This window comes from Notolepis coatsorum (assembly GCF_963971535.1).
Source record: "Notolepis coatsorum genome assembly, chromosome: 17".
Taxonomy (NCBI): domain Eukaryota; kingdom Metazoa; phylum Chordata; class Actinopteri; order Aulopiformes; family Paralepididae; genus Notolepis; species Notolepis coatsorum.
This window is the reverse complement of record NC_140181.1, coordinates 24,722,645-24,737,710: the sequence shown is the minus strand read 5'-3', so window position 1 is coordinate 24,737,710 and position 15,066 is coordinate 24,722,645. Positions and strand designations below refer to the sequence as shown.

Sequence of the window (15,066 nt, the reverse complement as noted above, 5' to 3'; positions counted from 1 at the left end):
CCCTCCCCTGTCTCGAACGTTGCTAGACCATGCCTCCCACTGGTCGGCTGCAATGTGGACGAAGCCTTGCATCACGTGTCCCCTCCGGAACACGAGGAGGCAGCCGTGGCATCTTTTCACCTGTACAGCGCAATCTCTAAGTGGCGAGGAGTAGCACGTGGGAGGCTCACGCTGCCCCCGATACGTCCTGATTCTGCTGTGCAGGCGCACCAACCGACCTGTAGGAGTCGCTGTCCACAACGTCCGATCCCCACCCACCAGCTTCCCACCCCCTAATACTGCCAATTGTATTAGTATGAACGACCAGCCAAGCCGGAAGCAACGCCGAGAGCTGGGCTCGAACCCAGCATCTCCTGCGTTAGTGGCGAGCGCCTTGCCCACTGCGCCACTTATGTACAGTATGTACTTTTCTGAGAGTATACTTTCAATGTATTTTTGTTACTTATTATGTGCTTTCATATACTAATTCAAAGCACATGTTTAGTATAATTAGTAAACATATTAAAAGTGTACTAGGTTGGGAGGTGGGGTGGAGAAGTTACGGTTACCTCCTCTTGGAGGCATGACTTTGACTATACAGATGGTTATTTATGGGCGGCTAGGTGGTGTAGTGGGCAAGGCACTCGCCACCAGTGTGGAGACGCTAGGATTCGCGTGTTCGAATCCAGCTCTCCACATTGTTTTCAGTTTAGCTGGTCGTCTGCAGTAATACACATTGGCCGTATTACGGGGAGGGAAAACTGAAGGGTGGGGATCGAACGTTGTGAACAAGCGACTCCTACAAGTCGGTTGGTGCGCCTGCGCAGTAGAATCAGGAAGTGTCGGGGGCAGCGTGAGCCTCCCACGCGTTACTCCTCGACACTGAGAGATCGAGCTGCGCAGGTGAAAAGATGCGACTGCTGTTACCTCAAGTACCGGAGGGGACTTGTGCTATGTATGACTTAGTCCACATTGCAGCCGGCTTGTGGGAGGCAAGAAACAGCGTTCGTGACAGGGGAGGGTTGAATTGGATGATACGAAATTGGGATGGGAGAAAAATATAGAAAAATGGGAGAAAAAGTGGATAAAAAAAAAACAGATGGTTATTTATGGTTTATGGTTAACAGGAAGGCTCTACAGAGAGTAGTGCGCTCAGCAGAGTGTACTACGGGTATTGTACCATCACCCCTGCAGGACTTATATACAACAGGAGGTGCAAATCCAGAGCCTGCAGAATAATAAAGGACCCTCACCACCCCAACAATATGACCTGTTCCAAGCTGCTGTGGTCAGGCAAGCGCCTCCGCATACATGCAGCAAGAACAGAGACTCCCAGGCCATCAGAACACTGAACACTGATCTCTCCACACACAAGCACACATGAACACACATGAACACACACACACCACACCACACCACACCACACCACACATCCTGCACTCTCTCATACACAAACACACTACAGGTCACTTTAGGGAAAAAAAGGACACTTTAAAAAACATAACTGTATGTTTTTCTATAGTATATATAGCATAACTGTATATTGGATATTAGTGTATATAGGACGCATTACCTTCAATTCATAAGCTTAGCATTGTATTGTATCTTAGTACTTTTTATCATGTCTATTTTAAATATATTCTATTTTATTCTATTATTATTCGTATTTTTTGCACAATCAAGGCGGGCATGGCCACCTTCATTTCACTACATGTCTCGTGTATGTATGTGACTAATAAATCTCTTGAATCTTGAACTTCTCTTGGAGGCAGGACTTTGACTATACAGATTGTTATTTATGGTTAACTCCTCTTGGAGGCATGACTTTGACTATACAGATTGTTATTTATGGTTAACTCCTCTTGGAGGCATGCCTTTGACTATACAGATTGTTATTTATGGTTAACTCCTCTTGGAGGCATGACTTTGACTATACAGATTGTTATTTATGGTTAACTCCTCTTGGAGGCATGACTTTGACTATACAGATTGTTATTTATGGTTAACTCCTCTTGAAGGCAGGAATTTGACTATACAGATTGTTATTTATGGTTAACTCCTCTTGGAGGCATGACTTTGACTATACAGATTGTTATCTATGGTTAACTCCTCTTGAAGGCATGACTTTGACTATGACTTACTTATTGACTTAATCCTCTTTACCCTGTTGGGGGGCATAGGGCGTCCACCAGAGCTCTCCATCTCACTCTCTTCTGGGCCAGGGCCTTTGCTTCTTGCCAGCTCACTCCGATGTTCTTTAGGTCTTGGAGTGTGGAACGTCTCCAGGTGTTTCTCGGCCTACCGGCTTTCCTCTTCCCCTGCGGGTTGTAGTCCAAGGCCTGTCTAGTGATGTTGTTTGAGTCCTTCCTAAGGGTATGCCCTATCCAGTGCCACTATTCTCCTTTTGATGGTGGTACTAGCTATGCTGTCCTGGTTTGTTATCCTCCACAGCTCTTCATTTGTGGTTTTGATGGGCAACCACAGCTTGAGGATGTAGCGCAGGCATTTGTTGACACACACCTGGATCTTGCTTGTGAGGCCCTCGGTAGTCTTCCACGTCTCAGAGCCGTAGAGCAGGAGGACAGTCTTCACATTGGTATTGAATATCCGTAGCTTGGTGTTGTTGGAGAGTTGCTTGGACAACCAGATTGGTCTGAGTATCTTGAATGCTACCTGTGCTTTGCTGATGTGTGCCTCTATGTCCCTGTCTGCTCCTCCATCCCTGTTGATGTTACTCCCTAGGTAGGTGAAGTGCTCCATGTCCTCTATATGGCCTCTCCCCTCAGTGCGGTTGGATCATGTGTTTTCGGATTTAACCTCATGGTCTTGGTTTTTCCGGTGTTGATCTAGAGTCCAAGCTGATCACTGTTAGTCTGTAACCGATCTGTCTTCTGTTGCATGTGTGTGTGGTTTTCAGAGACAAGTGCAAGGTCGTCTGCAAAATCCAGGTCCTCGAGCTGGGTAAACAAGGTCCACTGGATTCCTGTCCGTTGATTTTCAGTTGTTCTTCTCATGATCCAGTCAATGGCAATGAGGGAAATCAAAGGAGAAAGAAGACAACCCTGCCCTTGCATATCACCCGGCCATTGAAATCCTGGTATGTTCTTTATTAGGTTGATGATTAGTTAGAGGGTAGGCCATAGTGACCTAGGAGTTTCCAAAGCACTTCCCTATCTAGGCTGTCAAAGGCTTTTTCAAAGTCTACAAAATTCATGTACTGTACAGGGAGTTTTGCCACTCAACACACTGCTCGATGATCATTCTTAAAGTAGCAATATGGTCTGTGCATGACCTATCCTTCCTAAAACCTGCTTGCTCTTTCCTCAACTGACCGTCTAAGGCTGCTTGTGATTGTTACTGATTGTTATTTATGGTCAACTCCTCTTGAAGGCATGACTGACTATACAGATTGTTATTTATGGTCAACTCCTCTTGAAGGCATGACTGACTATACAGATTGTTATTTATGGTCAACTCCTCTTGAAGGCATGACTGACTATACAGATTGTTATTTATGGTTAACTCCTCTTGGAGGCATGACTGACTATACAGATTGTTATTTATGGTTAACTCCTCTTGGAGGCACGGCTTTGACTATACAGATTGTTATTTATGGTCAACTCCTCTTGAAGGCATGACTGACTATACAGATTGTTATTTATGGTCAACTCCTCTTGAAGGCATGACTGACTATACAGATTGTTATTTATGGTTAACTCCTCTTTGAGGCATGACTTTGACTATACAGATTGTTATTTATGGTCAACTCCTCTTTGAGACATGACTGACTATACAGATTGTTATTTATGGTTAACTCCTCTTGGAGACACGGCTTTGACTATACAGATTGTTATTTATGGTTAACTCCTCTTGGAGACACGGCTTTGACTATACAGATTGTTATTTGTACAGAACTCGTCACAAGAGCATCTTTTTCACATTCTTTCCCTGGAGAAGGAGAGCTTTTATGTACTTCCCTGAAATCTGAACTGCATGTGTCACTCATGGTCCAATATGCGATAACTTGATACCTTTAGCTTCAGCATACACAGAAAAGTGGGTGTTGACATGTCTTTAAAAGGAACATGCCAACATTATGGTAAATGTGCTTACCATCTTCTCCAGTCAGACAAGAAGATAGATATCAATTTCCTCTCAGTGTGTTCAGTAGAAAGCTATCCGACTGCAAGCTAGCCTAGTTTAGCACAAATGAATGGAAGTGGATACGATCAGCTAGCCTAGGCATTGGCCAAAAACACCTCTCCCAGAGTGTTAAGAGCTAGGCCAGCTGATCTGTATCCGCATGCATCTCAATGAGGGTAAAGGTGAAAGTCATTTTCATTTGTTTATTGAACTATTTGGTGGAAGAAGAATATTTGATAACAATTGTTATTAAATATAGAAAATGTTTTTTTAAATGAATCTGGAGGGAATCTTTAAGAGTTTTTAAGTTAGATGTTAGAAGCTCCACTAAGGCCACTGGGAGAGGAGGTGAGATCTGTCCATTTGATCAGAGGGATCACTGCCCTGTTCCCATAGAGACACAGCCAGATTGGTTTCCCTACGTATATGGTGCACTGCACACAGATCTTTACTCTTTGTGTGTGTGTGTGTGTGTGTGTGTGTGTGTGTGTGTGTGTGCGTGTGTGTGTGCACGCACGCTCCAAGGGGCGATAACAATTGGTGTAATTGTTAATGAGGGCGTGACCCAGGCTGGACACCTGGATGTGGATAAAAAAAGAACTCCTCTGCATGACTGATGAGACACACACACATACACACATATACACATACACAAGCACACACACACACACACACAGGCGTTGCTCTGGAGACATGCCATGGCAACAATGGGACACTACAGCATCACCAGCAACTCTAAACTCTATATAATGAGGAGCAGGATCACTGTGTTGGTTTATGGAGGAAAATGGTGCATTTATATAGTGCTTTTATCCAAAGCGCTTTACAATTTTTGTTCCTCACATTCACCCATTCACTCACACATTCACACACCGACAGTGGAGGCGACCATGCAAGGTGCCAACCTGCTCATCGGGAGCAATTAGGGGTTAAGTGTCTTGCTCAAGGACACTTTAACCCGCTGCCCGGGAGGAGTGGGAATCGAACCGGGAACCTTCGATTACCAGACGATATGATATGCGGATTACTGATAAGCGGAAGCCCTGAGAGGCAAGTTCAGTAAACAATGTGCTCCTCTGGCTCATAGAACATGCACAGTACATGTCTCTCAGCTGACAGATAGATGCTGTCTGCTCTACTAGTCAACTTCACCAGCTGATAGATAGATGCTGTCTGCTCTACTAGTCAACTTCACCAGCTGATAGATAGATGCTGTCTGCTCTACTAGTCAACTTCACCAGCTGATAGATAGATGCTGTCTGCTCTACTAGTCAACTTCACCAGCTGATAGATAGATGCTGTCTGCTCTACTAGTCAACTTCACCAGCTGATAGATAGATGCTGTCTGCTCTACTAGTCAACTTCACCAAGTTACATCTCTGGGTGACTTTTCAAAATATGATCATAATAAAAAAGTACATAATTAACAAGGTTATTAGAGGACATACTCCATGTTGAAGGTATCTTCTTAATTCTTTAAGAGCTGTGTCTTTTCTATGGGCCCTCTATGGGAAAATGTCTTTCTGGGCCAGAGGGTATTAGGCTGCATTCTAGGGTTTCTCCAGCAGGGAGGATCAGCGTGCTGGCTGAAACCACTGCATATATTTAATGTGTTTACTTTAAATTCAACTAAAAGCTGCTGGTGCCTCTGGGAGTGAAAAAACGTTGTTGCACGTGCCTGGGCTTGTGATGCAGAGCTTGTTCTATATCTGCTGGGAAGGTAAACGCACTCAGAAGTTATTTAGTGCAGCTTTAAGTACAACTTTTAACACACTATAAGTACAACATAAGGGGTTTCAAGTGAACACAACATTAGTATACTTTCGGAATAGTTTTTTTCCCTTGGGCAGTGGGTCTCAAGCCATTGGACAACTACAGAAACACACTTGGTGATCTGTGGTCAGTGTGATCACCAGGCATTAACATCACACCCATCACACAACTCATTGTCTGTGCCAACTCACATTCCTGTGTTGATAATGAGCATGGTCATCGGCCGCCATAGCTAGCACAATAACGACACTGTGAGGAGACTCCATACTGAGGGTACAAGGGACATTGTTACACACGGAGCACTTGCCAAAGCCATTAGTGACGCGGGAAGGGAAGATGACCCCCAGCTCCCTCTGACCCAAAAACCCTGGTTGTCCTGCGCTTTCTGGATATCGGTGCCATAATTACATCAATAGCCGACACACAGTCTCATCAGAAAATGTAATAAAGTACTAATCAACCACAGGAAAAAAGGTACATAACATAATGTATGTTATCAGGGCTCTACAGTGCGACCATTTCACTCGCATTTGCCCCTAAAAATAGATTTGTGCGAACCGGAAAAATCATTTAGGAGCACAGTTTTGCGTAGTGGGTGTGTCAACGCGCAATTGTCATTTCATAACAGACACAGAGCAGCACGGACCAGCTCTGTAACAAGTCATCTCGCGAGTCATATGTTACAGGGAATGGGTAATATTGTATAACCCCCCCCCCCCCCCCCCCACAGTGGTGTGTTCAGTTGGTACGTCCCAGCAGGGACCAGGATGTAAGCTATATGATGCCCATGTTACTGTTTGCAATACAGAAGCACAGTTGACGCCGTTTCCATGTGCAACGAAAACTCCGCGAGCAACAGGTCCAATGGTCTAACAGGCTTTGCATCCTCGCCATTCCTAAATGCCTCTCTCTCTCTCTACATAGGTTTAAGCAGCAAAATCCTGTATTAGCTAGTAGCTACTACACAGACCAACAGATCAATGCAATTTTTTACTTTCGAGGTAAAAGTAAAACGCAGTACTTTCAAGTACATTCCAGAACAGTTGACGATTAAAAAAAAAATCTTGATTGATCTCAATTTCTCTTATATATATATATTTTTTATGAACAAACCAGACTAAGAAAAAAAGTAATTTGTCTGGTCTCCTTTGAAAGGTAACATTCTTACACAATAAAGAAAAATCATCATGCGATTAATTGCATACATTTTCTTTACTTTTAATTCTTTCTGTAGTTAATTCATCAAAATTAATGCGATGAAGTCCCAGCCCTAGTTTTAACATTCACTTAACGGTTATGGTTAAGACATAACGTTAGGGTTAAGATTAGGGTTTGATCCTCAGCAGGATTATTTTTTATAAAATGCATTTGAATATGTAATATGTTCTGCAGAATCTGGATGTACAAAATTGTTACTATCACTATAGAAATAATCATGTACAAAATATTACTATCACTATAGAAATAATCATGTACATAATGTTACTATCACTATAGAAATAATCATGTACATAATGTTACTATCACTATAGAAATAATCATGTACAAAATATTACTATCACTATAGAAATAATCATGTACAAAATATTACTATCACTATAGAAATAACCATATACATAATGTTACTATCACTATAGAAATAACCATATACATAATGTTACTATCACTATAGAAATAACCATATACATAATGTTACTATCACTATAGAAATATCCATATCCATAATTTTTCTATGGTAAAAATATAATACCAGGGCTTGACATTTACTTTATTTCCCAGTGCTTCTAAATGAAAACATGTAGGAGCACACAAAGACATTTAGAAGCATACAAAGACATTTAGGAGCACACAAAGACATTTAGGAGCACACAAAGACATGTAGGAGCACACAAAGACATGTAGGAGCACACAAAGACATTTGGGAGCACACAAAGACATTTAGGAGCTCACAAAGACATTATGAGCACACAAAGACATGTAGGAGCACACAAAGACATGTAGGAGCACACAAAGACATGTAGGAGCACACAAAGACATGTAAGAGCACACAAATACATTTATGAGCACACACAGACATTTAGAAGCACACAAAGACATATACAGTAGGAGCACACAAAGACATTTAGAAGCACACAAATACATATACAGTAGGAGCACACAAAGACATTTAGAAGCATACAAAGACATTTAGAAGCATACAAAGACATGTACAGTAGGAGCACACAAAGACATTTAGAAGCACACAAATACATGTACAGTAGGAGCACACAAAGACATTTAGAAGCACACAAAGACATGTACAGTAGGAGCACACAAAGACATTTAGAAGCACACAAAGACATGTACAGTAGGAGCACACAAAGACATTTAGAAGCACACAAAGACATATACAGTAGGAGCACACAAAGACATTTAGAAGCACACAAAGACATGTACAGTAGGAGCACACAAAGACATTTAGAAGCATACAAAGACATGTACAGTAGGAGCACACAAATACATTTAGAAGCACACAAAGACATATACAGTAGGAGCACACAAAGACATTTAGAAGCACACAAAGACATGTACAGTAGGAGCACACAAAGACATTTAGAAGCATACAAAGACATGTACAGTAGGAGCACACAAAGACATTTAGAAGCACACAAAGACATGTACAGTAGGAGCACACAAAGACATTTAGAAGCATACAAAGACATGTACAGTAGGAGCACACAAAGACATTTAGAAGCATACAAAGACATGTACAGTAGGAGCACACAAAGACATTTAGAAGCATACAAAGACAGCGATCCCAGAGTGAGAGTGGGGAAGGTGACACAAGAAGACGAAGAAGTCCTTCGTTTTGACTCGAGAGGCTAAATGAATGGCAGTGGACGGCCATTTTGGATAATTACGCTGAATTATTGCCGGTACACACATTACAAAAACCTTTGTGAAACACTCATTTTGCGTGGGACTTTTATAAACTTTGGACCTGTATTGATTGATTGATTGATTGATTGAAAACTTTATTAACAGATTGCAGAATGGGTACAGTACAGTACAGCTCAATACATACAATTGTTAAGGGGATGCAGACCAGAGAAAGACTTTCGTCTTGTTTACATCAGGGTCCCCCATTTTCAATTCATCGTAACATATATGACATACATGACATACAGATAGACAGTACTGCTACATCTATACATTTATGACATACCAGATTTGCAAATACAGTACTGTTTGTGATACAAAAAGAGTCCAGAAAAAAAAGTATATACATCTGATGTAGAAACTGTACATTGGATTGGGTAGGTGGGGGGGGGGGGGGGGGGGACTGTACATTGGAGGTGGTTGGGTGGTTGGGGGGGGGGGGGGGGGGAGGTTGGGGTGGGTGGGGTACACTGTACAACTGTACAAACAAAACTGTACATTGGAATATTGACAAGACCATACTTGGTAATTTACTGTACATTGGAGGGGGTGGTGTTCGGACATTTACAGTGGCCAGTTTCGAATTGCAGTCTCCCTTAGGTGTTTTTTGAGAGTGTTTTTGAAAGTGGGTAGTGATTCACATTCCTTTACAGCTTTGGGTAGGGCGTTCCACATTGATGTGGCATAATTGCGAAATGTGTTTAGTCCCTTGTTTGAGCCGAATCTGGGTTTAACATGATTTGTGGAGCTCCCTCTGGTGTTGTGATCGTGGTATTCACTGACCTTTGGGAAGTATTTTGACATGTACATGGGTACCTTGGTCGTGTAGTGTATCTTGTAGACCAGGCCCATTGCAAGTTGCTGTACTCTGTCGTCTACTCTAAGCCATCCTAGGTTGTCAAAGTGGGCAGGGGTGAGGTGGGTTCTAGGAGTAAGGTCAAGCAGTAGTCTGACCAGTTTGTTTTGAGATGTTTGTAATTTTGTTTTTAGCGCCTTTGAGGTGCTTTGGTACCATGAGGTACAAGCATAGTCGTAGTACCCTTGAATGAGTGCTCCTGCCAGAGTCTTCAGGGTATTCCTGTTTACCAGTGAGGAGATCCGGTACAAGAATCGAGTTCGTTGGTTGACTTTTTTTATTACATTGGATGCCATTTTGTCACAGGAAAGATTTGCCTCTAGGATGGAACCCAGGTAGGTAATATCTTCTTTCCTTGTGACAATATTGTCACCCACTGTAACTGAGAAGCCGTCGGTCTTGCTGAGTTTGTTATTTGAACCGAAGAGAATGGACTCTGTTTTGCCCATGTGTAATGATAGTTTGTTATCAGCGAGCCATATGCAGATTTTGCCTAGTTCTGAGCTGAGGGTTTTTTCAACCTGTAACTTGTTCTTGTCAGAGACCAGCAGGGCTGAGTCGTCCGCAAACAGGAACAAGTTGCAGTCACAAGCTGACGACATGTCATTTGCATAAATTAGGAACAGTAGCGGACCTAGTATGCTTCCTTGTGGAAGACCACAGCTTACTGTGAGGGGGGGGGGGTAGGGTACCGTTTACCTCCACCATCTGCTCTCTCCCCTCCAGGTAGGATTGCATCCAGCTCACTGATAGACTATCAAAACCAATTGCTTTTAGCTTGTCAATCAGAATGGTGTGATTGACAGTGTCGAAGGCCTTTTGTAGGTCCAGCATGACCATGCCGCAGTATTTGCCCGCGTCCACCTCTTGTTTGATGTGGTCGTTTAAATAGAGAAGGCATGTGTCAGTGGAGTGGGATGTTCTGAAGCCAGATTGGAATTCGTAGATTAGATTTTTTTCCGCAAGGTATTTTTCGACCTGTTCGTATACAATTTTTTCCATGACTTTCGAGATGGAGGTAAGGATAGAAACAGGGCGGTAGTTGCCTGGGTCTAATTTACTGCCTTTTTTGTGCAGAGGGGTCACTCTCGCAATTTTGAAGTCCTTGGGGACGTGTCCCTGTTTTATGGAGAGGTTTATTATGTGTGTGATGACTGGGGTGATGGCGGCTGCTGAGTCTCTGAGGAATTTGGAGGGGATGTTGTCATGGCCAGTGGCCTTGTTAGGTTGGAGGGCGCTCAGTTTTTTGAGTACCTCATCTGTTGTTACCATTTCCAGTTTGAAGTCGTCTTTGTGGACCCCTAGGTTTTTGTAGTATGCTACTATGTGTTCTACCCCATAATGCCCTGAGTGGGAGGGTAGTTTGTTTACCAGTGTTGTGGCTATGTTTGTGAAGAAACTATTTAAGTAATTGGCTACATCCAGCTTTTCTGTGATGAGCGTGTTGTCCGTCTTTATGTTTATGTTTGAGAATCTGGTTTTAAGTGGGCGGCTACGTGGCGTAGTGGGCAAGGCGCTCGCCACGAAATGCTGGAGACGCTGGGCTCGTCAGTTCGAGCCCAGCGCTCCACATTTGCTTTCAGTTTAGCTGGTCGTCCGTACTAATACACATTGGCCGTATTAGGGGGTGGGAAACTGATGGGTGGGGATCGGGCGTTGTGGACAGCGACTCCTACAGGTCGGTTGGTGCGCCTGCGCAGTAGAATCAGGAAGTGTCGGGGGCAGCGTGAGCCTCCCACGCGTTACTCCTCGCCACTGAGAGATCGAGCTGCGCAGGTGAAAAGATGCGACTGCTGTTACCTCAAGTACCGGAGGGGACTTGTGCCATGTATGACTTAGTCCACATTGCAGCCGGCTTGTGGGAGGCAAGAAACAGCGTCCGTGACAGGGGAGGGTTGAATTGGATGATACGAAAATTGGGATGGGAGAAAATATAGAAAAAATGGGAGAAAAAGTGGATAAAAAAAAAGAGAATCTGGTTTTAAGTTTTTTACTGCAGCCTAGTTGGTTATTGAGTAATTTCCAAAGCTCACGTGGTTTGTTTTGGTTTTCCTCGGTTTTGTCATTGATGATTTTTTTTTGTTGCTGTTTTGATCATGGAGTTTACATCATTTCTTAGTCTGTTTCTTTCCAGTTTGAGTTCAGTCACGTGGGCTTGGAGTTCACTGCTCGTGCTTATGGTAAGCTTTGACTGACTTTTACGAAACTCAGAGCATTTTTTGTCTCTGGTTTTCATAGCGGTCAGTATTTCAGCGTGCATCCACGGCTCTGCGCGATTTTTTACCCTGATGGTTCTTAGGGGGGCCATGTTGTTTAGTATCGTTGAAAATTTGGTTTTGAAGCCAAGCCATGTTTCTTCAACCAGTGTACCATTGAGCTCATCTGACCAGTCCAGACCCTCCAGTTCAAGGTTAAAGGCCTCGCTAGAGTAGGTTTTGAGGTCTCTAGATGTGACTGTTTTGTGACAGTATGTATGACTATAAGACTTCAGGCTATAGGACCATTATGTTTTCCAGCTCCTACCTCTCAGCTGGAACTTTACTTCAGTGTGTTCAAACCTCTGTTACTCTATTTCATTAGCACTCAAAGTGATTTTTCTTTATTGTGTAAGAAACCTCGGAATGTTACCTTTCAAAAGAGATCAGACTCATGCATGTGATATAAGTATGACGTATAATAAATCGCAAATTACTTTGGGTATGCAAAGCAGAGCCAACCTTTTTATCTTAGTCTGGTTTGTTCATACAGAATATTGAAAAAATAAGAGAAATTTAGATCAATCAAGAGTTTTTTTTTCCAATGGTCAACTGTTCTGGAATGTACTTGAAAGTACTGCATTTTACTTTTACCTCGAAAGTGCTTGAGGTCCTTTGCGCTATATATATATATATAATTCCTAAAATTGCTGCACTTTGTTAAAGAAGCATTGATCTGTTGGTCTGTGTAGTAGCTAATAAACAAGATTTAGCTGCTTAAACATATGTATAATGTATATTCATTGATTCACTCGTATACCAAAAATCCATTTAAATAAAATAAATGTGCTCTTGGCATGCGTTTAAAATGCGATTAATTTTGATTAATTAACTATTAAGGCTAAAAATAATTAGATACAAATTTGTAATCGAGTCCCACCACTATACGTTTTATATATATATATATATATACACTTGTGTTTCTCTGTATAAATGTGTCCTTGTATCTGCGCTCCTCAGAGAACAAGGGACTGCAGAACTTTTCTACTTTTCTCTAGAGCTGCAGCTGGAGAACATGGAGGACCCAGGCCTCTGAACTCTAGAGCTGCAGCTGGAGAACATGGAGGACCCAGGCCTCTGAACTCTAGAGCTGCAGCTGGAGAACATGGAGGACCCAGGCCTCTGAACTCTAGAGCTGCAGCTGGAGAACATGAAGGACCCAGGCCTCTGAACTATAGAGCTGCAGCTGGAGAACATGAAGGACCCAGGCCTCTGAACTCTAGAGCTGCAGCTGGAGAACATGAAGGACCCAGGCCTCTGAACTCTAGAGCTGCAGCTGGAGAACATGAAGGACCCAGGCCTCTGAACTCTAGAGCTGCAGCTGGAGAACATGAAGGACCCAGGCCTCTGAACTCTAGAGCTGCAGCTGGAGAACATGAAGGACCCAGGCCTCTGAACTCTAGAGCTGCAGCTGGAGAACATGAAGGACCCAGGCCTCTGAACTCTAGAGCTGCAGCTGGAGAACATGAAGGACCCAGGCCTCTGAACTCTAGAGCTGCAGCTGGAGAACATGAAGGACCCAGGCCTCTGAACTCTAGAGCAGTGTTTCTCAACTGGTGCACTTTTGTTGCAACCCCAGTTATCCCATTAGTTCCCCCAAACGTAGGTTATGTTAAGCTAAGAAATCTGCTAAGAAACATATATTATTTATTATTATTTTATTTCATTGGGTTTTTAGCCCTAGTTGCACTTTGTTTGTGTTTATTTCATGTTTTTAACAGTGCATGAAAGATTGTGTATTACTGCAATTTTTTTTTTATATATAAATCATAGTGGTTCAAAAATTTGGGTCGCGACTTAATGACTAAGGAAAATGTTGGGTCCCGAGGCTAGACCAGTTGAGAACCACTGCTCTAGAGCATCAGCTGGAGAGCAGGAACGACCCAGGCCTCTGAACTCTAGCCGTGAATCTTACCCCCTTCTTGTCGCTCTCCACGTGGCGCAGGTTGCTCTTCACCTTCAGGAACTCGACGGAGGCCTGCTCCTCGGGGGGCTGAGGGGCCGGGTAGCTAGGAGGAGGAGGGGGAACCCCAGCGGTCTCTGGTGGAAGTGGGGGTGGGAAGGCTGGTGGCGGCGGGAGCTTGGAACCAGAGCCGGCTGACGACACCTCCTTCTTGGGACGACCGGAGCGAATGTCTGGGTTCAGCATGTCCATGTAGGCCTGCATGTCCGTAATGGCAGACTCAGATGCACCTGGAATGACATAATAATAATAACTAGACAATTCCAGTGAAATAGTGAAAGTGTTGTTTAATGCACAGTCACCTGTCGAAAGGTGACAGTGTTGGAACTGTGTCCGTATGACAAACGGTTCATGAGATATGAAAGGGGGCAAGGCAGGTGTGTCAAGTCAAGTCAAGAGTTTTAATTGTCACGGCATACAGGTATACAATGAAATGCGGGTGGTCTTGCCCGCAATGATGTGCAATACAGTGGTACATATAATAGAATCAAAAGAAGAAACAACATTGTGCAGTAACAGGTAGCAGGTAACATGGAGTGACATCTCGGTATCTGTACATAGTTATTTACAGAGCATGTGTGACATGCTAGTTAGCTTTGGTAGTGCAATACACTGTTCCTGTTATTCTAATTTAAAGTGTCCTTTCCTTTGGCCATAAGTGTGCGTGTGTGCGACATGAGTGTGTGCCCGCTCATGTTAAAGTGTTAAGTGGCTGCTCGTGTGTGAGCGTGCACAGTGTGCGTGTCGTGTGTGTGTTCATGTGTGCTTGTGTGTGGACAGTTCAATGTTCTGAGCACTCAATGTTCATTGTTCATGGCTCTGATGGCCTGGGGGAAGAAGCTGAGCCTAAGCCGCTCTGTCCTAGTAGCTGGGGTTCGCAGGCGTCTGCCTGACCTCAGCAGCTGAAACAGGCTGTTATTGGGGTGGTGAGGGTCTTTCATTATCCTGCAGGCTCTGGATTTGCACCTCTTGTTGTATAGAACCTGCAGGGGGGGTAGTGCAATACCCGTGGTACGCTCGGCTGAGCGCACCACTTTCTGTAGGGCCTTCTTGTCCTGTGCCGTGCTGTTTCCATACCAGGCAGTGATGTTTCCGGTCAGGATGCTCTCTACAGCTCCTGAGTAGAAGGACTGGAGTATCTTCCCCGATACTCTGAACTTCCTTAACTGTCTCAGGTG

At 43.5% G+C, this 15,066-nt stretch overlaps 1 protein-coding gene across 1 annotated transcript in view; it reads right to left on the bottom strand.

Moving 5' to 3' along the window:
• espn (espin) overlaps positions 1-15,066 on the bottom strand; it is a gene marked incomplete at both ends in the record, with an annotated part of 215,492 nt that overhangs the window by 94,266 nt on the left and 106,160 nt on the right. Inside the window, one exon of the mRNA XM_084333047.1 lies at positions 13,841-14,118. Within this exon, the coding sequence (XP_084189173.1) occupies positions 13,841-14,118 (278 nt within the window). The remainder of the gene's footprint in view (positions 1-13,840; positions 14,119-15,066) is intronic.